The sequence below is a fragment of the Lytechinus variegatus genome, chromosome 9 (genome assembly GCF_018143015.1).
Source record: "Lytechinus variegatus isolate NC3 chromosome 9, Lvar_3.0, whole genome shotgun sequence".
Lineage (NCBI taxonomy): Eukaryota > Metazoa > Echinodermata > Echinoidea > Temnopleuroida > Toxopneustidae > Lytechinus > Lytechinus variegatus.
The window spans coordinates 35,571,255-35,596,652 of record NC_054748.1 but is presented as its reverse complement, the minus strand read 5'-3'; the positions used below and the strand labels follow the sequence as shown (position 1 = coordinate 35,596,652).

Below are 25,398 nucleotides of genomic sequence, written 5' to 3'. Positions count from 1 at the left end.
CTGTTGAATTCCCATCATAACTTTGAAAGTTTATGGATCTGATTCATGAAACTTGGACATAATAGTAATCAAGCATCACTGAACATTTTGTGCAAGTTTCAGGTCACATGATCAAGGTCAAAGGTCATTTAGGGTCAATGAACATTGGCCGAATTGGGGATATCTGTTGAATTCCCATCATAACTCTGAAAGTTTATGGATCTGATTCATGAAACTTGGACATAATAGTAATCAAGCATCACTGAACATTTTGTGCAAGTTTCAGGTCTCATGATTAAGGTCAAAGGTCATTTAGGGTCAATGAACTTTGGCCGAATCGGGGGTATCTGTTGAATTACCATCATAACTTTGAAAGTTTATTGGTCTAGTTCGTTAAACTTGGACATTAGAGTAACCAAGTATCACTGAACATCCTGTGCGTGTTTCAGGTCACATGTCCAAGGTCAAAGGTCAATGAACTTTAGCCGAATTGGGTGTATCTGTTGAATTACCATCATAACTTTGAAAGTTTATGGATCTGATTCATGAAACTTGTACATAAGAGTAATCAAGTATCACTGAACATCCTGTTCCAGTTTCAGGTCACATGATCAAGGTCAAAGGTCATGTAAGGTCAATGAACTTTGGCCATGTTGGGGTTTTTTGTTGAATAACCATCATATCTCTGTAAGTTTATTGGTCTAGTTCATAAAAAGAGGACATAAGAGTAACCATGTATCACTGAACATCTTGTGCGAGTTAGAGTAGTATGCAAAGTCAGCACTGCTGCTATATTGAACCGCGTGATGCAGGTGAGACGGCCAGAGGCATTCCACTTGTTGTTGAAAAGTTGTACCATTTTGATTTAGGTGAAATTTCTTATGGTGGCCTTTGGTGGTCCATATGTGTTTCAATTTCAGTTTTATTTCATTTTACATTAAGTTATTTGTATACATACATGAGGTAAAATGTCTTTAAAATATGTCTTCCATAATAAACAATTCAGAATAAAAATCCTTACTGTATTTTCTTAAAATGCACTTCTCGTTTTGCCAAATCAGGGAAGCAATTCATGAAAAAAATTGTCAGATTTTTTATCCGACAAGTCGTGATTTATCCGACAGTTGCCATAGAAACGGTGCCTCTCAGCCAATCAAAATCAAGGAAAGTTGTCAGAACTGATATCTTGTCAGAAAAAAGGTTGATGAAACGCAACGTAGGGCCTTCTAACATAAAAAGATTCAATCAATTATACAATGAATTGCAACTGTATAGTCAATGGTAACCATATACAAAAGCAATGTATTGATTTTGAAATTTGGTTGGATCTATTTGTGTAACAAATCTTGTCGGACAAAAAGGTTCATGAAATGCAACCCAGGGCCTTCTAACGTACAAAGATTCAATCAGTTATACAATGAATTGCAACTGTAAGTGAATGGTACCCACATACAAAAACAATTTTTTGATTTTGAAATTGGATTGTATCTATTTGTGTAACAGGGCCCTATTGATATTTGATTCATGAGTGGAGAAAATGAAAGCTTTCCATTAAACTTGTATGAATGTAGTAAATTTTGTTGAAGATGGGATGAGGATGGGGGCATTGAAGAGCGTGGTGTCTGAAGGAGGGGGGGGGGGTCGAGGGGTAAGTGAGAGTGTTGAAGAAGGAGGGGGAAAGAGAGAGAGAGAGGAAGACAGATTGAGATAAAGGAGGAAAAGATGGGGGAGAGGGGTGGGTAGAGAGGGAGAGAGAGATGGAAGAATTGAGATTTGATCACAACTGAAAAACCCTAGACAAAACTCAAAGGGATCGAGAGGGAAAACGAGAAATATGGAAGAGAGGGTTGAAGTGATTAATGGAAAGAGTGATTGTGAATTCCTCGATATCAAATAAACTCTCAAAGGGAGAGAGAAAAAGGAAAGAATGAACAGAGATGGGGAAGAGAGAGATGGAAGGAAAGAATAATTGAGATTCGAAAACAACTTTAAAAATATACATATAAATCCCCAAATTACACGTCTAAATGGTTGGTAGTCTCATTGCAAATGATTTTTGAGTTGTGTTTGTTTTCAACATTGCTTGTTTTTTGTTTGTTTTGTTTAGTTTGTTTTTTGGGGAATCGGTTCTCCGATGGAGAAAAAGTGGAAGAAAAATATAAGAGACAGGGGGTGGATGATGTCATTACTGAAAAGACATTTACCCGAGGACAACAAGGTTGGGGAGTGGTTATCCCCCTTCTCCCTCTGTCCGTTTCTCTTCTTTCTAGCTCTTTCCATCCGTATTTGTTCTGTTTAATCCTATTTCATTATTTCTCATTATACCAGGCCTATAATCGATTTGGATTTCATACAGACCAAAGCATGATTCGTTTTACAGAAATGGATTACAAAGAAATATTAACTATAGCATTCCCACTAGGAAAGAATGCAATGTATCAGAATAGAACTTAATAGAACTTTAAAATAAAGATGGAATCAAGATTATCAAAGATCACGTTTCTATTTACGAGAATGAAGCAGTTTTTCAATACCCCATCCAAAAACAACTGTATTTCCATTGAAACATTTTTGTCATCCCCTTCCCAAGATAGTGTCATAAACTCGACCACTAAACAAGCACCAATCTCCGTATTTACCCAGCGACAATGGGCGATAATTACACAACAACCGTTAATGATAATTAGATTGAAGATGAAATACTAATTAGCGGCCCGCCATAAAAGAGCAGCGCGTTACTGGATTCGACTAAGACTTTGATTATACACAATAAACTTAGAACTATAACGTCATTGCTTTGATCACAACCGAAATATATAAAAAAATAATGAGTTGCGGTTAGCTTGTAATGACACTTTGAACATCCGATTCTAACCTACTCCTGTCGCACTAAGTAGGAAATAATCTCACTCACAAAATAAGACATTCGTAAAATATTGCTCATATCTATATAGAGTATGAATATTTTTTTATTTTGATCTTCATTCATGAAGTGATTTTGTAACAGATCAAAATATATTTTTTTTAATATGGAGGACAAAAAACGCTTATAACAATGCCCCCCCCCCTCCTTTCCTTTCCACTCCACTCCACCCCCCCCCCCTTCCCTGCCTCCATCTGTCTTTGATTGATGCAAACAAGATTTTCTTTAGAAAAAAAAATATCTAGCGTTTTCACTTGCACACAAACAAGTATAAAACATGTCTTCATTTTTTTCCTTTTACATATATACTTCCTTCTTCATATAGTCCTTTAAAAAATCCAAGGCCCCCAAAATAGAAATGTGTAATGAATGAGAAAATCAAGACAACAGATAACAATAAACGGTGTTTAATTGCTAATTACAAATGGAAGAATAAAAGTCATAAAATCGGGATTCATTTAATTAACACAATTCACCCAATTAAGTGTCTCCCCGTATATAAGTGTGTTCGTTTCTGCCATTACATTTCATTATAATGGGGGAACTTTATGATCTTCCTGTATCTCAGAATCGATTGAGATCTAAATTAATGAACAAAATCAGGGTTTTATGGGCATCTCGAGTACCTCTGATGGCCTAAACATCATAAACGAAGGATGCCATGTTGTAGTTAGAAGGAACGTATTACAGCCTCATACTTGTTAAAGACTTCTACGTATAGGCCTTCATAATTATGAACCGAAAATAAGAAATGGAGAAAGTAACGAAAAAAGGCACGGGAAGAAGGAAAGAAGATAATGAAAATGTGGAAGAAAGGTAGGAATAAATAGGGGGAATTAAAGTAAGAGAGTATGAAAGAAAGAAAGAATTGGAAAAGAAGAAGAAAGAGTACACAACAAATACTTACTTTGACGACAACAACGAGGACGTATAGAAGAAAGGCAAGAACAAGGAAGACAAATAAGAATAAATGCATACAATGAAATATGAATATAAAGTACTACATTTTAATCAACAAGAGCATTTATGCGGAAATTTCGGGAGAAAATATATAGCTTTTAATCAAGGTAGCCTAATAGGTGTTTCGAATGGCCATTATGTTTAACAAGATGGTTTGTGTATCAAGTAAGCTAAAGTTAATAGTTTCATATTGAATCAGTAAACGAAAGGTGCAAAATTAACCAAAAACTTGTGAAATTTGTGAAATTTCACTTGCAGTGAAAAACAGTTAATGATAATTTAAATTTGTTAATCCTTGGGTAATTACAGTGTCCTACTTAAAAAAAAAACAAAAAACACAATGCAGGAAACCAACTGAAGATATCTACAGTTCTATGGTATAGGCCTACATATTTCAGATTTGTTATAAATTTCTTATTCTTCCCTGCGTAGAACTATAAGTAATCAATCATTTTACAATTTATTATTTTAGCCCAAAAGTAATACCAGGTAAGTGTGCAGGTTTATGATATAACGACACCAACGAAACCTACTCCAAACCTACTCTTAACCTTTTCTAAACCTATTAAAACTTTAACGTTATTGCGAATGGTATATAATAGATAGAATATATCAGTCTTGACTCGTTTTGTTATTGTGACCGTAAAACATTTAATACCTTTGAAATATAAAATGAACACTTCGCTATTCCAATTAGTCAAACTCAAGATGTGATTTAACCCTACTAATTATTTTACGACAATACTATAAAGAGGCAAATTACCGCTTCAGGTAAATGATACGGAGTTGCTATACTCTAAGGTTTATTGGTATAATTAAGCTGAAAACGACGGGGCAATAAATGCATTAGAGTGATTCAAGTCGAGTTGAAGTGGTATAAAATGCGAACATAATCTCCGAATCCCCTTGTTATGTATTTGAGATTGAAAGAGGTCAGAACTGAGAATGTGTCTACCTCTTGGGTTTACAAGACGAACAAGTTCTCTTTCGGTAAGACATTTTTATTTTTTTTTAATTCTTCCATTTTTGTTTTCCCTGTGGAATCAATTTCTTGTTCGGTTTGTTTCTATCTGACGTTGGTCAAATTGCTATGTGTCATATTAGGCCTAAAATTCATCCCGATAAATGCATCTATGTTTCTAATAGTCCCCCTCATTATTCGACATCATTTGCCATCTTTACAATCATCATCATTGTCGTCGTCATCGTCGTCATCGTCATCACCATCATCTTTATAATTCAGCGGTGCACAAATGAGGGGGCTTTTGGGCGCTTACCCCCCCATGCAAAAAATAAAATAAATAAATAAATAAAATAAAGACCAAGAAAAACGTGAGAGGGAAAAAGAAGGAAAGTGGGGAGGGTGGAATATGATATTATTTCCTGAATTTGTCAAAATCTATCACAAACTTGGATTGTTGTATTAAAAATGTTTATTTTATGCTCGCACGCTTCTTGCAGGCACAACTTTTTTTATTTCTTGATGGGCCATATCTCGCCCCCTCAATTCTTTTGGCTCATTTCGCCACTGTTATCATCATCAGCATCAGCATCATCATCACCATCATCATCATCATCATCATCACCATCATCATCATCATCATCATCATTATCACAATCATCATCACAATCGTCATCAGAAGACAATTTTAGCGCGGTCACAAATGTGAATAGTCTATAACTGCTAACATCAAACATGTTGGGCGGAAATCCCAGGGGGACAGGGGGGACGCGTCCCCCTCCCCCTACCCAATAACCGTTCTTTTTTTGGCTTGTCATTTTTTTTATGTCGAAATGACCATTACATTTGGGGTGATTTGGGTGTTAGCCTTTTTTTCTTGTAACATTTATATTGGTCGATATGACCTTACCTTTGGGGTGATAACTTTTTTTTGCTTGTCATTTTTTCCAGCCCCTGCTCCCCCCTTTAATTGGGGGAGAGATTTCCGCCCTTGCAAACAACAGCAAAAAAAAAAAAAAAACACGACATCTCAATCACTTTTACACTTTTATCATCATTATTCATTGTAGTCACTATTTCATAAACAAACAAAAAATCAAGTCTTTTATACAAGATCAAAAGAGTTCGGCTTAGTTTTTTTTTTCAAGCATGATATTCAAAGATGAGAAAAAAAATAATTTACAATACTTTTTCTCACTACTTCATGAATATTAGAAATTGCCAATGTAACTCACCTACAACTAAAACATCTAAAAAATCGTTATATGTAGTTTTCAAATCATGGAGGTATGATCTCAATGATGATATAGGCCTGTATCTGATGATTACATAATCTATATATTGAGACCATGTTGAATGAGACCAAAAAAGTAGACAAATAGGACAGACCAGGGGCCTGTTGCATAAAACTTTTTACCTGAGGAAAACTCTGGTAAAAACTGAAAACTTAGGTTAGTCTGATTTCTCCCATTGACTTTAACAAAGGGCAAAAACTCCGGTATAAACAATTTGAGTTTTCTCAGGTAAAAAGTTTTATGCAACGGGCCCCAGGGGTCCGTTTCATAAAACTTGGTAAAATAACAAATTACAAAATCGGTTATAAGCGACTGAAATCCTTTAATCTGATTGGCTAATAGGAAATTTGTTATAGAAATCTTGCATTTTTTTAATCAAACGAGTCTTTATGAAACGGAACCCATGTAGCAATATACACTATCTTTGAACTATGTATCAAATCGTGACTACTAAACTAAATATCCTTTTTGAAAAAACATATATACGCATGTACGAGTTACAGGCTCGATTAACAAAACATCGGTTGTCTATTTTTGATAGTTCACTAGGTATCTAATGTCTCAGTTATCTGGGGATATTAGTAACAATAAAACTAGAATTTGCTCTAATTTGCCGATGCCATAAATCGCCATCGTAATTTATTTAAAAATCACGTTGTACATTCTGTTAAGTGTCTCATTAAACCCCATTTATGATTCACCGGTAAATATCGCTTTAATAATATTGAGAGTAAATTGTTTTACAACTAGCTGAAATTGAAGAATAAACTCGCGTTGGTCGTCAATAATATAGGGCACCTCGAAAATCTGTTTCTGTTTCCTGTTTTGTTGATTTTATATTTGATTTTGTAATAATTTAATATTTTTTTTATTTGATTTTTTTCATTTTTTACTTTTTATTCTTTATTTCATTTTATTTCTTTTATTATCATTTATTCTTCTCTCTTTTTTTTTGGGGGGGGGCATAAAATAATATGCTTCCTTTCCTTTACACACACTATAGTGTAGCTAATAAACTCAGCTGTATTCTCCCAGATGTTATAAACAATACTGATTATTGAAGGTGATTGGCGGAAAGCAAATTCATGAGTGAGAACAAGTCATGGTTTCTGAAACAAGGTCTTATCCTCAATTTTCAAGAGCTCATGAATGAAAAAAAGAAGATATGAAAATGACACTGTCAGACAATCTTTCACATGCATTTTCATATTCCATGCAAACAATATCATGTTGCCACTCCATTTGATTAGTTTGAAATCAATATTCTCTTTTGTAATGTGTGTTTTCTGTTTTGTAATAATATTTATTAATCATCCAGTTCAATACAAATCATCGTACAAATACTCATGGTATTAACATAATCATATACAATGGATAAATTCAGTAACAAAAATTAACCACTTATAACCAATATAAATTCACAAAATCATACAATATATAACTTCATCTTCATTACAACATCCATTGATATATAGATAAAGTTCGGGTTACATGAGCAAAACCATTCAGCTTCATAAGCTTCTATCTCCTTTCTTCCATTTTCTCTCCTTTGTCATAATTATTAATTATTGTCATAATTTGTCATAATTATTAATTATTAATTTTCACCACGTGAAAAACCTGATAAGGCGACCCCGCCCAGCTTTGCTGCCTCTGGATTTAAAAAATACGAGAATGCAAGATTAATGATTACATGTGACCATGGCAGGGGGATGGAAACCAAAAGTTTCTTTTTGAATGCAAACTTCGTCAGGCGCCATTCTCTCAGCAAATCGTTTTATTGCATTTTGTTCTCCCGTAAAATGTAGTATAAAGTACACATTTCCTCGCGCATGACCGAGTAACTTGTAATTTGATGGTTTCGAAATTGATACCGTTGTCTTGATATATTATTTTCACCATACTCTGGGCTTGACCGAAGCGATGTTCTGATTCCGTAAGAGGAATATTCTTGTCATCTGTATTCTTCTTCTCACTAAGTAATTGATTATATTCATTTTTAAAAGGAAAATTTTGATATTCCTTTTTTTCGTTATTTTCTTTCTGTCGGCCAATATTTAAAGGCACTTGCTCAATTCATATATTAATTGTCATAATGTGAAAAGCAAATACTTATTCAGTTTAGAGACATATTCCGACACATGATCTAACTTACCTATATATTTTCTGGATATATTCTCTACGATAACTGCATGCTTTGAACAACTTTATGATACTTCGTTGACTCTTTATTTATTTAATTATTTATTCATTCATTCATTTCTTTATTTATTTACTTACTTATTTAATTATTGATTGATTGATTCATATTTATTCATATTTTGAATAATTATTTATTTAGTCATTTAAAGGAAGACTCACTTTGACTATGAAGACGGTTTCTGATAACTGGTTACACCGAGAGAGACTCATTTCGGCTTATCCTTTGAACAATATCAACATTTATAATTTGTATCGATTTTTTTTTACTATAGGAATACAACTGTTGGAATCGAGAAGAAATTTCACCACGATGGAACCAGAGAGTGGTAATCACGTCTCCGTGGTAAGGAAACGCACCTTCTCTGAGATGGTAGATGAAAGTTGTGTTGATAAGAAGCGAAAATCATTCTCGCCTCACTATTCCAGGGAATATTCCTCTGATGAAGGCCGAACCGTCATCGAGGAGAAGGCAGATGATGTCGACAACACTGACTTTGGTAAGTTCTTTTGCTCAGAGATGGGGACTTGGAGATCATGCCCCCGGGATCATGCCCCTCCCCCATGGTTGTAGACTAAGAAAACAAAGTAGAAATGAGAGAGAAAGTGAAAGGAAAAACGCCAAAACTTATCTTTTCTAGACATTATATCAAAATATATCCCCAAATCAGATTTTAGTATCATAAAGGTCCATTTTTTCTCGTTCACTTTGCTCGCTTGCAGCTTTGAAGAAATTTGCCCCATACACCATGACTAGCCCCGCAAAATGGTTGGCTCATTGCGCTAAACTGTTAAAACTTTGGAGGTTATACCCCCAACTAATGATAATAAATTGCCAAAAATAATGCGAATCGTAGCATCATTGGATATCTTCAAAACAATGGTTTAACATGTTTAATAGAGTTTTTTTTTTTTTTTGGGGGGGGGGGTATATTTGCTATTTAAATTGCCGAGCAATCAAGATTATTTGTTTCTATACATACTCTCTTATGACATACACTACTATCGGTTACTTTATGACCGTTACTTTTTTTAAATGCGGGGCCAATTAAATATTTTTTCCTGTAATACTGTGTAATTATCAATAAGATTCATTTAATTCCTTATGGAAAGAGGGCACGATATATTCAAATTTGGTAAGTCATAATTAAAATTTTTACGAAGAATCGATGGATGACCAAACAAAAATCTACGCTCACTCGTACTATTTCGGAACATTGGATATTCTAAAGATGATCCTCGAGTATGTATTTTTTTATCCTAGAATCTCATGAAGAGAAAAGAAACCGTCGAATTCGAACGACCTTTAACCCGGATCAACTTCGAGAATTAGAAAGCATCTTTCAGGTGACCCACTACCCGGATGTGAAAACGCGAGATGAGTTGTCCAGCAAGACATCACTTCCGGAGCAACGAATACAGGTATTGAATCAATTCATTCATTTCCACATGATAGACGTTTTGAACACCATTTTGTCTCCTAACTACCGAAATTTGCTGGCTCGCTTCGCTCACTTGCATGTTGATATTAACTGCAATTCAATACGTTATAGCCATCGGGGAAAAAAATCGTTATATCCTGTTATAGGCCTTTTAAACGATAGTAGTATTATGTATATGCATGGTTATATACCCCCGTATACATGGCCTTGGTGTGGGGGTGTCCCAAACATTTTAATTTTTCAGGTCAATATATTGCAACCATCCCCCCCGCTGCTCGAACCGTATTTACGCCAGTGGTCACAGGGGCTATCCACAGACCGACATTACACCAGAATTAAATTCGACCCGAGTTCCGAATACTCGCCGAAGGAGACTTATTAATATCGAAATGATTGTGAAAACAGGTCCTTTAGAAAAGTCATTTAGAAAGGGTAAATATTTATTTCACCCTCTCAGCATTATGGTGTGATAAGAAATATAGTAAAATGCAATTAAAAAAAAAAATCTTTCTAGCATGTCTTTTTTCTTTCCTCTCTTTCTCTCCCGCCCCTTCTCTTAGTCTGCTTCATGTGTAAACCCTTCACTCGAGTTAAGGGTCTGAATGTGCAGCCTACTCATGCCTTGCATGTGCTAATATAGAGAATTGAAACAGCAAGTTTTGTATGTTCTAGTCTTTGCGTGGAGACACACTTGTTTATCAAAGTTTCAATCAGGGTCTGTGCCTGCAGACTACCCTTCACTCTTCACTCTCTCTTTCAATCTCTAAATCTTCTAATCTTCACCAGATCTGGTTTCAGAACCGGAGGGCCAAGTGGCGCAAGTTTGAGCGGCTGGGCAATTTTGGCGGGCTCGAAGAACTGAAGAATACCGAGATCGTTCCTGCTCCACGCTCCGTGCCGAGGATGGACCTAGCCGTACGATCAGATGATCACCCGGTAAGTTGACATGCCATAGGCGGATCCAGCTTTTGGCGAAAGGGGGGGCGCACTGCCGAGCGGCGCACATATTTTTGCACTTCACCGGCGCCATAAAAGAAAATGTTGAAAAAGAAAAAGGGGTATTGCCTGACCCTGTCAAAACACGCACACACACACACACATGCATACATATATATATATATATATATATATATATATATATATATATGACTCATATCATATAGATATACATGACTCATGAGATAGACATACATATTCACCGACAAATTAATGCGAGCGCGAAGCGCGAGCTGAAATTTTTAAAGTATACTGACCTGAAAACAGGAAAAAGGTGCCTGTTTAGGATTGTTTGTAGTAACTCATGAGGAGGATACATATCTCACTACACAGATAATGCGAGTGCCGAGGGCGAGCTGAAATTTACTTATATTCTGACCAGAAAGCTTGATATTCTAAGCATTCTTGGTACCAATGATTAAGATGGGTATCTAAAAAAAAATGCGAGCGCGAAGCGCGAGCTTAAAATTTTGATATTTCGATCTGAAAACATTACAGTTTAATGTACGTTTTAATAAAGAACAAGATTATATCCAACAAAAGATTATTGCAAATCGAAGCGGGAGTTCTTTTGAGGTTCAGAACTAAAAACGGGACATTCTATTCACCTATTTAATCATGAAAAGTATGGGGGTTTGCTACAGAAATGATGCGAGCGCGAAGCGCGAGCTGAAAAATTTTATGTTCCAATCTGATAATTTGAGCACGATTTTTTAATTAATAAAGATCGAGTTGTGTAGCTCAATCTCGTTTGCTGATTTCTGTGTAACATTACCATCTTATTGTTTTTGTACATGCGGAATTATTGGGGGAGGGCAAAACGATCATTCTTGACCGCGGCGCCGATCTAGGTTAGCAATAGGTCCTTCTTCATTATTCTACCGGCGCTTATTTATTGAAATCAGGGGACGCTGATCATTCTTGACCGGCGCCGATTTAAATTTAGGTGGCGCCGGTTAAGACAAAGGCAGCGCCGATTTGTCTTGACCGGCGCCGATTTAAACAAGTAGTACTGATTATTTTTACCGACGTTACGTAAGATTCAGGCAGCGGCAATCCATAATCGACTGGCGCCGATCTAGAACCAGGAGGCGCCGATTATTCTTGACTGGCGCCGATTTTTAACCAGGTGGTGCTGATTATTCTTGACCAGCCCCGATTTAGATATAGGTGGCGCTGATTATCCTTGATCGGCGCCGGTTAAGAACTCAGGCAGCGCCGATTTTCTTTACCGGCGCCGATTTATAACCAGATGACGCCGATTGTTCTTGTCCAGCGTCGATTTAGATTTAGGTGGCGCTAATTATCCTTGATCGGCGCCGGTTAAGACTCTGGCAGTGCCGAATTTTCTTAACTGGCGCCGATTTATAACTAAATAGCGCTGATTATTCTTGTCCGGCGCCGATTTAGATTAAGGTGGCGCTGATTATTCTTGATTGGCGCCAGTTATATGCAGGCAGCGCACTGCTACCGGCGAAGTTGTTGGGAAAAGGGTAGTTAAAAGAAAAAATAAGGAAGGTGATATGATTACGCTTTGCTGGGGATAGTCTTTTCTTTACTGTTGCTAATGTTATATCAGTGTATAATTTTTTTAAGCAGCGCCTTTTCCCTTTCTTTCCTTTATTTTTAATTTTTCAAGCGGCGCCTTTTCTTTCTTTTACTTTTTTTTATTTTCTTTATTTTGAGCGGCGCCGTCGGCGCCGCTCAAATATTAGGGGGGGCGTGCGCACCCTGCGCACCCCCCCTGGATCCGCCGATGCATGCCGTCACACCGGTGACACGGCATTAATTGTTGTTTCACTTGACAATGAGGAGAAAATTCTAATATTTCATACAATCAAATACAAAAGAAATAATGAGTGGATGACGTAATCAGTTTCCTCATTTGCATACCGCCCAGGATGTGAATATAACTGTTAGTGAAATTAAGCAAAACTTTAAAATGTCATAACTTTCTTATTTTACATCCGATTTTGATGAAATTTTCAGTGTTATGATTGTTGATTTTTTCTCTGTTTTTATTCAAATCAATTATTTGGTTAGGGGAGGGGGGACTTGTCCTTTGACAAAAGATCCAAAAGATTACTGCTTAGTGATTGAATGTAAATGATTTCATTTGATTTTATTTTTACTTAAAGAAACGGGATCCGAGTATCGGGTCGTCGAATCCACTCTCGTCATCCGATCGTCCTCCTGTTACGTCACCATTGTTCCACCACTACGCCGTCCCATCATTCCCTACGCCTCTCAGCGTTACATCACCGTCATATTTTCACTCTCCTGCACGGTACTATCCTTTGATGCCTCCTCCACACGCGTACCATCCGGATCCCAACATCCTGGCACTGCGGCAAGCACACCTAGCTCCCCAAGAATTCACTCAACCATCTGTTTCAAAACTCTTTCCGAACGACTTCGTTATACATCGGCCTGAGCTCAAGAGTCAAACGAATACTCCCGATGATTGCCGAAGAGCTTCGGATCTTCGATTGAAAGCGAAAGAGTACGAAACTGCTGTTGGCCTGCAATACATGACTTATCCACATCTATACAATCCTTATTATTTTCATCATAGATGAACATCGTTTAAGATAATGATTCCAAAGACTTTAAAAATCCATCTCAAATTTATTTTAGATAAAACATGTTCTGGTCAAGTAATGTTACATGACGGTAAAGCTACCCATGATATATTTTCTTGTTTCGTTTCAGATTAATTTGATGTGATAATGATAATGATAAAAAAGATGTCTCGAAATGTAGTATTTTATATGGATAAAGGTTCGAAAGTAAATTCGACCTTTGAATGATTGGTGTAATGCGAGATGAGCGGCGAAAACGGACACACGGTCACTTTTATCTTTTCGAGACACACATCGGTGAATCCTTTCAAAATAGTCGGCGTTTTTCAGAATTTTTGCATGAGCACCCTCCATGTTCACAATGTCATGGTTCCATGCAAACTCGAACGGCCGATCTCGAGTTCAGTGGCGTAAACTATGGAAGCTTAAAAGTGCCACCGAGATGTTGAGATAATTATCTCGGGAAGTCGACATCTTGATAGCAAAAGATGTCATCTCATCATCTCTTCCAAAAGATGTCAACATGATGAGATCCAGGATCTTGTCATCTCATCATCTCTTCTACAAGATGTCAACATGATGAGATCCGGGATCTTGTCATCTCAACATCTCTTCTAAAAGATGTTGACATGATGAGATCCGGGATCTTGTCATCTCATCATCTCTTCTAAAAGATGTCGACATGATGAGATCCAGGATCTCGTCATCTTATCTTTTGCTATCAAGATGTCGACTTCCCGAGATAATTATCTCAACATCTCGGTGGCACTTTTAAGCTTCCATAGTAAACGCCAGTGTGCACTTATAGGACTGGAGCCCCCTGGAGCGTAATCCACCTTTATCGTTTTCTTGTTTTTTATTTAATAAAAGAGATTTTTTAATTGTTCGATGTATTGCAACTTTAGTCGATTTCCCTTGACTCTTTTATGCTTTTGCCATACTCCACCTACATGTATAAGAGAATGAATAAACCAATTTGAATGCACTGTTAAAAATAATTTAAACATCGCTGTTTACCATGTTTACTAGGCCTATGTGAATCGCATCGTAGTTGTTTAAACAGTTTAAGCAAGTGTTTAAAATCTTAAGTTTAAATTCAAATATTTAATTACCAATAATTCAAGCATTGATGTTTCAGATTTTAAACTTTTGTTTAAACTGTTTAAACAACTACTGTTCGATTCACAGAGAAAACAGCGTTTAAATTATTGTTAACAGTGTTGATTTGTTTAGACAAATGCTTAACTCATTATTGTTAACAGTGTTGATTTGTTTAGACAAATGCTTAAATTATTGTTAACAGTGTTGATTTGTTTAGACAAATGCTTAACTCTCTCCCAAATAATATAACGCATCTAGCTGAAAACCACCACCCCCCGCACAAACACACTCACAAAGCCTCATTCCGCGCCACTGCTCATTTTTTTTATTATTTGAAAAGACTTCAACCCACTGAGTTATCTGCCATGTAACTATTATTTACTAATTGAATCAGCGTGACGAAAAAAAATGTTATGTCTCTTAGAAATAATGTAATGCTCGAGCTCGAAACAATCAATTAAATGATGTACTTCTTCAATGTTCTTGTTATCTTCAACGACTTTCATTAAATAACATTCACATTGTGTCAACTTTCATGCACGACGATAGCGAGCTCCCTGCAGCGTGCATATTGGTACATTTTTATTCAAGATAATGTAGGCCCTATATGATTTTTTTTTTTAAAGAAGTTTTAAGAAACAATTAATGAAGAACGCTGTTGATTGAAGCAGAAGTGCACCGTACGTTACTCTTGATAATGACGCATGGGCCTTTCTTGGAACGTGATTATTGAAGCTTCGCTGAAGAGGATGACAAAGAATCTAATTCAATTTAAAAAATACCATCGATCAAAACACCAAGTAGTAATTTTGTAATAAACACCCGACATTGGTGCATATTTTTTCTCATTTCTCAGCAATAACGCATTTTCTTCCAGAACTATTTGGCACATATTTTTTTTTATTTAAACATACAGACACTTCGGTGGCATTGGATTCTATTCGAACTCATTTTGAGATCATACCCACAACTGGTAATAAAAATAACTTTTTTTTGCAATTGTCGAAAAAAAATTCTTATCTAATATTTTTTTTTATTGGCCTGGCCGGGCGAGAAATGAGAAGAAAAGGAGAATGGTTATCTGGAAGATGATGTTAATTATGATAACCGTCGTGGCCATAAGGATAGAAGATGTTAGAGGAAAATAAGAGGGGAGTAAAGGACGGATGACATATATATAAAGAGAGAGAGGGAGAGACGGAGAAATTAATCACAAAGACGGGGGAAAAGGAGGGGAGAGATGGAAAGAAATATAGAGAAGGGAGATGGTGGAAGTGATGTAATGAGAAGAGAGAGAGAGAGAGAAAGAAAGGGGGAACAAAGACATGTTGGGAAGAAGGGCGAGTTCCTGAAAATGGAATGCAGGGAGTGAGATGAAAGATGGGGTCGGGGTGAATTGATAAGGGAGTAGCCGGTGCAGAGTGAGTTATTGTAATAGAGAGAGAAAGAAACGGAAAAAGACAGAAATTGATATAGATCGATCTATAGATAGATGGATGGATGGATAGATAGATCAGAAAGAATTAATATTTAGACAATATAAAACTATTTTCTGACTTTTCTTACAATTCGAGTAAGTCAATTGCGATTTTTTACCACTGAAAATGCCAAACTTGGAATTTTAATCATTGACCAAAATTATCATGACATCGTTAAACGGACAAAATGAATTGTGATACTATTTAATAATTTCACTTTCAAGGTTACTTGATAATTTAATTCAAAAGAACAGAATGAGGATAATAAGAGAGCAATATCAAATTGATATCAATACATCATTTTTATTTTATTATTCCCTTTTCTCTATTCCTCTCTCCCCCCCCTCTTTTTTTTTCTCTCCCCCTCTCTCTTTATATTTGCCACTCTCTCACTCCATTTCCACTCTCTTTGCCCACTTCTTACTGCTATCCACTCCCCCTCACTCCCTCCCCACTCTTTCTCCCCCTCCCCCACTCTCTCTTTCTCTCTTACATATTCATAAACACTGTCTCTTATCATTTCAAGCATTTTCAGAATAGTAAAAGTGGAAATTAATTACAAATAGAACACATTCAACGCCAATGTCCAAGAAATAACAATCCATTAAATTTCTTTATTATATTATCACGGTAAATGTTGAAGTTGCATTCCACAAAACACTTCTTTATAATCAATTTGAATTTGCATTATTCGTATACGTGTCTATCCAAAGTAATTACATGTAACTGTATATATTTTATTGTTTTCATTCCACATACCGATGTTTTAATATGCATCGTTGAAAATATGATAGTTAACCACAAGAGAAGAAAAGGCGGTATGAAATTCTCGAGGGTTGCTCTATTCTCCCCGTATGCACTACAATATTACATCTCTACCTTTTTCATCCTAATAACTTGATATTAATTAGATACATAAAGTAAATTACATAAATAAAAACAATTCCACAGTTGTAACTCGTTTCTCATTTCCATCTAACTCGCCTGTAATTTCACTATTTCCCTTTTTTTCCTTATTCCCCTAGCTCCCTCAAAACTAATTATGAATCATCGTAATATTTTGAATACACAGTATTGATAATTATCTTGTGAAAAGGGAACATAAAGGATTCGATATTCTGGTGCGCGATATAATTATTGTTCTTAATTCAAGAAGGACAATGTGGTACAAAATGGTTAAGGCGACCTTTTGGCTCTCTCTGAATCTTATAAAAAAAATACAAAAATAATGCGCGGGTGTGTAATGCTTCTTAATAGTCAGTGGGCAGACGTATTCCTTTCAACGATATCTATTAAATATGACGCTGGACGCATTATTCTTTTTATTCTGTGCTAAAAGCAAAACCCGATAAGACGGCGAGATCGTTAGTCTGATTCTGAGTACTGCTTTCAAATGGTGGTAATATATCTCTCGGCATAAGTTATTTAATTTTAAAGAAAATTCTAATCTTCTCTCACTATTTCACAATTCTTTATAAGTTTAAGATGGCAAACTTTTCAGAAAGCCCAAATACGTATACCCCTTTCTTTGATAATGTTAGCGATGACGTTTACGCGACCACGACCGACCTCGTTGATGTCGGTGACGGCGGGACGACGCGTTACAAGTCGATTAACAATCTCCAGGGACTGATCCTCGGAACGAGCCTCGTCATCCTTATCATCTTCACCAATCTCCTCAGCCTCGGGGCCTTCGCCGTCGAGAAGCGACTTCGCACCTACAACAACTACTTCATCATCAACCTCGCCATCGCCGACCTCATCGTCGGGATCATCCAAATCGTCGGCGTCATCCACACGTTCTTGGGTTACTTCCCGGGAGGCGGGGACTTCTGCAAGGTCTACCTCGGCCTGCGGAACGCGATGTTCTCCGTATCCGTGGTCGGCGTCGTCGTCATCTGCATCGATCGCCACAAAGCGACCTACGACCCGATCAACCACTACATGACTCGAAGCAAGCGCAAGGCTGTTATCCTCAACGTCCTCACCTGGGTGATTTCGTTCGGATTCTGGATGTCGTTCGCGACGGTCTGGGACTTCGTCGTCGATGCCAACTCCGGGAAGAGTTGCCTGGCGTCGTTCTCGAGGTACCCCGCTGCCAACATGTTCCAGACGTGTCTGACCTTTTTCCTACCGCTGGTCGTCATCTCCGTCCTCTATCTCCGCATCTACGTCAAGATCAAGGAGACCGTTGGGGGTAAGAGTGTCAATAAGCATTTCAAGGAGGTCGGTGGCGACGGGTTGTCGAAGTCGACGAGCCAGACGACGGTTTGCAGTGACCTGCCGTCGGGTGGGACGATGGAGATGAAGGGATCGAGTGCTGATGTGAAGGTCAATGAGGGGAATGGTGGCAAAGCTGGAAAGGTGAGGATGAGGACGATGGTGATGGTGGTAGTGGTGTTGGGCGTAGTGATTGCCGTGGTGGTGGTGATGATGATGATCTCAATGCTGCTGCTGCTGATGATGAGGATGGTGAGGGGTCAAAGTTATTACTGACGGCATGGTGTAGTGGTGGATATGACTATGGTGACTATGATGATGATGATGGTGATGATGATGATTAGGATGATGAGGATGGTGATGATGGTGATGATGATGATGACGAATTTGATGATGATGATGGTGATAAAAATGTTGAAGGAGGAAGTTATAATTATTATCAATATTATTGTAGCTATGGATGTGATGATGATGAGGAGGAGGGAGAAGAGGAGAAGGAGGTAGATTAGGCTTATAATGATGTTGATTATGATGACGTTGACGATATGAGATGGTGATGAAGGCGATGGCGTTGGTGGTGCCTTATGCCAATGGTTAAAATGTTCATCTCATTCGTAACTATAACATTCAGTACAAATTAACGAAATGATAAACTTTCCAACTTAAGTGTTAAGTGGGGGGGGGGGGGGGAGCACAGGGAAAAGGGGCACAAGTTCTTCGAAAATGGCACTATCTAAAACCGGGACGTATGCAGACATTTTTTCTCTGGGGGCAGCACCCGTAATTTTTTTTTGAAAAAATCATGCGCTTTTCGTATTTTGTTAAGTTAAATTGATGGATTTTGTGCATACTTTTTATGAATTTTGTGAAAATCTGCCGTAAAATATTGTGAGTTTTCAAAATTTCGGGGGAGGGGGAAACTGCAACTGCCCCCCCCCCCCCGCTGCGTACGGCCATGATCTTAAAACAAAGAAAACATGACTTATCTACCCCACTTACATGACTCATGAAACTTAAGGCATGTAGGATTACTTTTACAATTTTTTGAAAATTCATTATGCACTTGCAGAAGGAAGCAGAACGACGCTAAATAAAGAAACCGGGCGCTCGTCCGGCATGAAAAGAGTAGTTTTTCAGGACAACTTAGAACAGGCACCTATGAGAATTAGGCAAAGGGGCACTCGTTAACACATAACAGGTCCTTATCAGGTGAAAGGGACACAGAACACTTTTGGGGGGCACCTTTCCTAGGTAAAAAAGGGACACGGCACTGATTTGAGAAAGGGCACCTATAAAAAGGCAAAAGGGCACTTGCTAACAGCATAAATAGCGAAAGGGGCACAGGACATTATAAGGGGCACTTTTCTTGGGTGAAAAGGGGCACTGATTCGAGAAAGGCACTTATACAAGAAGGCAAGGGAACACTTGCTCATACATAGAACGGGTCCTTCTCATGTGAAAGGGACACAGAACACGTTCGTGAAGGACTCTTTTTTTTTGGTGAGGGCGGGGGTAAAGGGGCAATGATACGATAAAGGGCACCTCTAAGATGGCAAAAGGGCACTTGCTAACACGAATCCTTTTCAGATGAAAGGGGCACAGAACAGTACGTTCGTGATGGGGAATATTTTGGTAAAATTTGGCACTGATACGAGATATGACACACATAAAACGGGGACTTATAGGTGAAAAGGGCACAGAACACGTCCATTAGAGGGCATTTTTGGTTTAAAAAAAGTTTGCACTTTCTTCAGTACTTCAAAAAGTGGGGGCACTGTGCCCCGCCCCCAGGATCGTCGCCCTGTTTCATTCGATTGGCTTTTCGTGAAATAGGAATTCAAAATTCACAGGGCTCCATGGAAGACCCATTCATTGTTAAATTGACTTCCCTGTTTTTAAACAAATTAAAAAAAGGGTTCATTTTTCATTTCATTTATTTCATTTTCAACAAAATAAAAATCATATAAATACAATCATAACAAGTCAACATCATAAAGAAAATATACCAATGTCATAAAATCAACTTGAAAAAGACATGTTATAAGAAAGTTACATACAAAATAATCATGTGTAAAGGATTTGTGATTTATAAATTGTGAAAATGGAGGATCCCACTAAAAAGCAAAGCTTGTATATTGTGGGCTCCTCAAAATATGACAAGCGAGAAATAAATTATATGTATAAAATATAAATATAAAGTTTTATTTATTTATTTATAAAATATAAATATAAAGGTTGCATAGAACTACTTCATCCCTCCATGTTGTTAGTACAATCAAAAGTAGCGATAATAAAAAAAACAGAAGCTGTGGATGGTGGGATTATTAAAAGATTCTTCACTTTTCTCCGCGTTTTCTTTAATTATTTCACTCCAATTTGAATGTGATTCGGGCAAAAAGTACGAGTCCAGTCATGATGATTTAATCATAAACTGAAATAAATGTAAAAAATGAATCTCCAGTATATTGACTGATTGATTGATTTTATTCGTCAAGAATAATCAGATACATTGACCTTGACAGTATAACCCATGAAATCCGAAAGGCTTATATTTCCAATGTGGTCTTATTGATAGTATAAAACATTAATACATTGTAACAACAAAATGTATATATAATCTTCGACAAGTACTGGAACATGGTAAAAAAATAGACATATCCATCAATCATTAATTTGCAAAAACCTGAAGCAAACAATAATATGTATGAAACAAGATTATATTTTAACATACCGGGGGGGGGGGGCACTCGACCAAAAAAGTGGTGGGGGTGTGCCGCGGGCGAGACAAAAAACGAGGGCCTTGGAGCGGGCTTATCATAAAAAGGAGGGTCCCGGAACGGGTTCGGAACTACAAATGTTTGTGAAAATGGGGGTCCTTGGAACGGATCGCCGGCGTGTGAGTGTGTATGCATCCCGATGGAACGGGTATATATGAAGCAGCTAGCCCAGAGGCGATGGTCGGACAGTGCTTTGCGGCCGCTTTTCACAAAAATGGCAGCTCATTGTCGCGGATCAATGCGACCGGAACAGCGTAACGAAAAATTTGCAAAGCTTTAGAGCGGATTTCTTTCTTCTTTTTTTTCGATAAGAAGAAAATGATACGCTTTGGAGCGGCTTTCTTAATTTTATTTGTTCTTTTTCTCAATAAAACAAAAATGATATGCCTTGAAACGGAAATTTGAGTGTAAAAATGGGGGTCCCCTCCGCGGCACATACCCACTATGTATTATATACTGAGTGCCCCCCCCCCCCCGGGAACATACCCTACATTATTTTGCAAATTTCATATCATCAGGAAAGGTAGAAGACATAAGAGATGAATTAATTATACGATTTAAAGGTTTTTTTTCAAATTTCTTGACACAACTTTTAATAATTTTGCAGGTATCATATCTAAGACCAGGACTTTTTGACATTTTTAATTTATTTGGTTAATGAAAACTATTTCAATTAATAAAAGTAGAAGAAACAATAGTAAGTGAATGGCATCATCGACTGTCTTATTCGCATGTCCCTTAATTGTGCGTATCACTGTTTTGTGAAAAATAAGCGGAACTTAAAAATGTCATAACTTACCTATTTTACATCGGATTTTGAGGAAGTTTTCAGCATTATGCTAGTTTGATTTTTCTCTAATTATTCAAATCAACATTTTTCTGGGATGGACTTGACCTTTAATAAAGGAATGCGAGATGAATTTTAATCATTTATTTTACATTGAAAATAGGTTTCTTTTGTGTTTTATATTTTTAGAAACCTGAATAGCCCTTATTAGACCAATGTATTGGCACATATAATAATATGTAAAAAAAAAAAAACAACGATGAGACTTTCGAGAATTACTATATTACATCCCACGCACGCTATAGGCACTTAAGGTCATTGGAATATTTTCTAAGTAGGGCGTTTGAAATGAATTTTAATACACCAGTGTTTGAATAAACTGTCGTCAAGAATCCATTAATTGAATCTAAGGATTTTAAAACGTCTTGAATGTGCTTTTGTGCGTTGTCGTGAGTGAATCTTTGCATACCCTGAAAGAGTGAATTGAAGCAAATGCGTTAAGTGCTCATACGAGAAAGTCTTCACTTAAAACTTGCGAAAGAAGACATAGCGTGTAAGATTTTTATACATTTCTTTTAACTGATCTCCTTCATATGAATGCAAAGAATGATTTCTCCCGATTTCTATATAAGCTGATGCTTTAGACCTTTAACTGAAAGGGGTATTTTGATGTTTTTTATATGGGCAAAACCTTGGAACTATCAAGAAGTCTCACAATAGTTCAATTTTTCCATATCTTTAAAGGTCATAAAGTTTGATAGAAAATAATCTAGAGTATGGTGATAAATAAAAAAAAAACTTGCCTATAACATATTGTATTTCCAGTGAAAGCAATTAAAGCACGTGCATTGCATAATGCACCGACCATGCTCTTTTCCTTCTTCATGATCTTTGGACGCCCCCACTATACCTAAAAAAAATCTTGATTCTTTTTTGTTTTAATGTATGAACAGGATGATGCCAATGGTAACCGGACTACGACGGCTAACCGGGAATCCGCCAACGAGATGCAGAAGGCGACCCGAACCTTATCCTACATCGTTTTCTCCTTCGCCATCGCTTGGTTTCCCAACTCCATCATCTACTTCCTCTACTCCATCGAGCCCGAGTTGATCGCCTACAAGAACCTGCCGAGGGATGCGAAACAGTTCTTCGTCTGGCTTCGGTTCGCAAATAGTTTTCTGAATCCGATCTGCTATTTGGTATCGCAGCCGCTCTTTCGGAAGACGGTCGTCAACATGCTTTGCCGTCCCCGCCGTTATTGCTAAAAAAAACGCATTTCCGTTATTTAGGAGCCCCCGGTCTCCCGCCGGCCTCCCCCATCCATGACAATGTCATTTTCGCTGTTGTATATATTGAGATTAAGACTGAGTTAATGAGGTATCTATAAATAATGTGAAAAATCCCCATGCGTATAATTGGCATCCTGTCAAAACAAATACGCGTAAAATTCGATTTGTATATGAATTAATCAATTGTAAATATTCTTTTTAAAACGAGTCAAAGAAATGTATTTAAGTTTTAGATTGGTTCTTTTTGTATTCACATTTGCATTTATTGTAATTATCTTAGTACTTCACTATGGTGTTTTAAAAGTGATTTATTGAAAAGAAAAGATAAAATAAAAATCAAATATTTGAATTTTGAACATTTTTGCATCTACAGACGGTTATATGAATTTATCTATATATTTTATTGACTTGTGTTAAGTGTAACATCAAGCTTTGTATTATATAGAACATAAATTTATTCGAACGAGATGTTTCATCACAAATATTAAAAGTTTGATTTATCCTTTAATCATTTCAGCATAATTTTACACGAAAAAGACTCGTATAACAATGTTTTTCCTGTCGGAAAGAGAGTCAGAATGAATGAAATATAAATTGAATTAAAGAAAGAGATAAAAAGGAAAAGATGAATGATCATAATGAAAACGTGGAAGAAAGGAAGGAATAAAGAGTGGAATATTAAAGTAAGGAAATCGGAAGGAAGAAAGAAAGAAAGAAGAAAGAAAAGAAAAAAGAAAGTAAAGAAGGAAGGGAGGAAGGAAGGAAGAAAGAAAGATCATAATGAAAATGTGGAAGAAAGGAAGGAATAAAGAGTGGAATATTAAAGTAAGGAAATCGGAAGGAAGAAAGAAAGAAAGAAAGAAAAGAAAAGAAAAAAGAAAGTAAGGAAGGAAGGGAGGAAGGAAGGAAGAAAGAAAGAAAGAAAGAAAGAAAGAAAGAAGAAATGAAGGAAGGAAGAAAGAAAGAAAGAAAGAAAGAAAGAAAGAAAGAAAAAGGAAGAAAGAAGAAAAATACCTTTCAAAGAAGTTTTATTTCTTGTAATACAGGTATAAGTTATAACTTAATTTTTGACCTTTAATATTGATAAACAACAGCAACGTAAAAAAGAAAATGTTTACACAAGTTTAACCAACAAATTATAGTGAGAATGATGATCGCAATAAATTTCGGTATTGTTTCGAATATTCTTTCGAAAGGAAAGAAACGTTTAGAAATTGGTGATCTTTAGTGTCATATATCATATCGGTCAAGGTTTTTTTATGCTAAACGTTGACTACCAGCAATTCTACTAATATAATTTGCACTTGCAAGTACGTTCCAACGGACTTGTTATTAGAACGCAAATTAATTTTGAACGGTATTTTATGGAACACAAATGAACTAGGAAAAGTGAGAGAAGCAGTCAAGCAATAAAACTGTAATAAAATGAAAATGAATTCGTTGAAATTTGTTTATGCCTATTTCTGCCTATTTCATTTAGCTTCTGATGGCTGTGTCGAAAGTCTTCAGTTTCAACTGTCGATGAAAATATTACTTTACTCTTGAGACAACTATATAAAATGTGTTCGAACAGTGGCGTACCTAGGATTTTCCACAGGGGGGGGGGGCAAATTCGTCCGCCAAAAAAATTGACAAGCAAAAAAAGGGAAAAAAAAGGTCTTCAACCACAAATAAAGCATTTCGTACCAGGAAAAAATTGACATGCAGAAAAAAAAGGTCTTCAAGTTCAAAGGAGCGGGTTACTTGTAGCTCCGGTCAGGGATCATAATAATATGTCAATTTATATAGCGCAGTTACTATGTGCATATACTCAACTGCGCTTTGATACTTGGTATCATATTATTACCCCGGCTGTAGCTGAGCTGCCATATAGGCGCTAAAGCGTTCAAGGAAAAATCCTACCGGGACCTCACCTGGAGTGCAGCACAATGTGGATAAATTTCTTGCTGAAGGAAATTACGTCATGGCTGGGATTCGAACCCACGACCCTCTGTTTCAAAGTCCGGAGACTAATCCACTGGGCCACAACGCTCCACATGATCAGTTGTGACTCGTCGCCGGGGGGGGGGGGGCAGGGATACGTCCTTGCATGGGTTGTGACACGTCAGGGGCAGTCTGCGACCCGTAGGTACGCTAATGTATTCAAAGTAATTGATTTTAGTCATGTCGAGGGAGCATGAATGACCCAATCACTTATCTCAGTCCTTCCGTTCTGTACCCCCCCTCTCTCTCCCATTGAGCCCCATACCCGGGGGGGGGGGGCCACTTCCATTCACGAGTGGATACCATGCGCGACCATGGGGTCTCGAAAAGCACCCTAAACACGTAATTTTCATATTCTTAAAATGCACCCCTTAACAAGTATTGGTGTGTGAAACCCATCCCTTAACAAGTATTGGAAACAAA

General features: G+C 37.1%; 2 protein-coding genes across 2 annotated transcripts; both read left to right on the top strand.

Annotated features, from left to right (window-relative positions):
• Positions 1-8,597: 8,597 nt before the first annotated feature.
• LOC121421494 (retinal homeobox protein Rx-B-like) lies at positions 8,598-13,733 on the top strand. Its single transcript, XM_041616224.1, has 4 exons — positions 8,598-8,817; positions 9,582-9,739; positions 10,546-10,695; positions 12,894-13,733. Exons 1-4 carry the CDS (start codon positions 8,631-8,633, stop codon positions 13,332-13,334), a joined length of 936 nt encoding a protein of 311 aa, XP_041472158.1. The 5' UTR covers positions 8,598-8,630; the 3' UTR covers positions 13,335-13,733.
• Positions 13,734-17,241: 3,508 nt separating this feature from the next.
• LOC121422055 (muscarinic acetylcholine receptor M2-like) lies at positions 17,242-23,412 on the top strand. The gene is made up of 2 exons (XM_041616858.1): positions 17,242-18,280; positions 22,654-23,412. Exons 1-2 carry the CDS (start codon positions 17,402-17,404, stop codon positions 22,966-22,968), a joined length of 1,194 nt encoding a protein of 397 aa, XP_041472792.1. The 5' UTR covers positions 17,242-17,401; the 3' UTR covers positions 22,969-23,412.
• Positions 23,413-25,398: the final 1,986 nt, after the last annotated feature.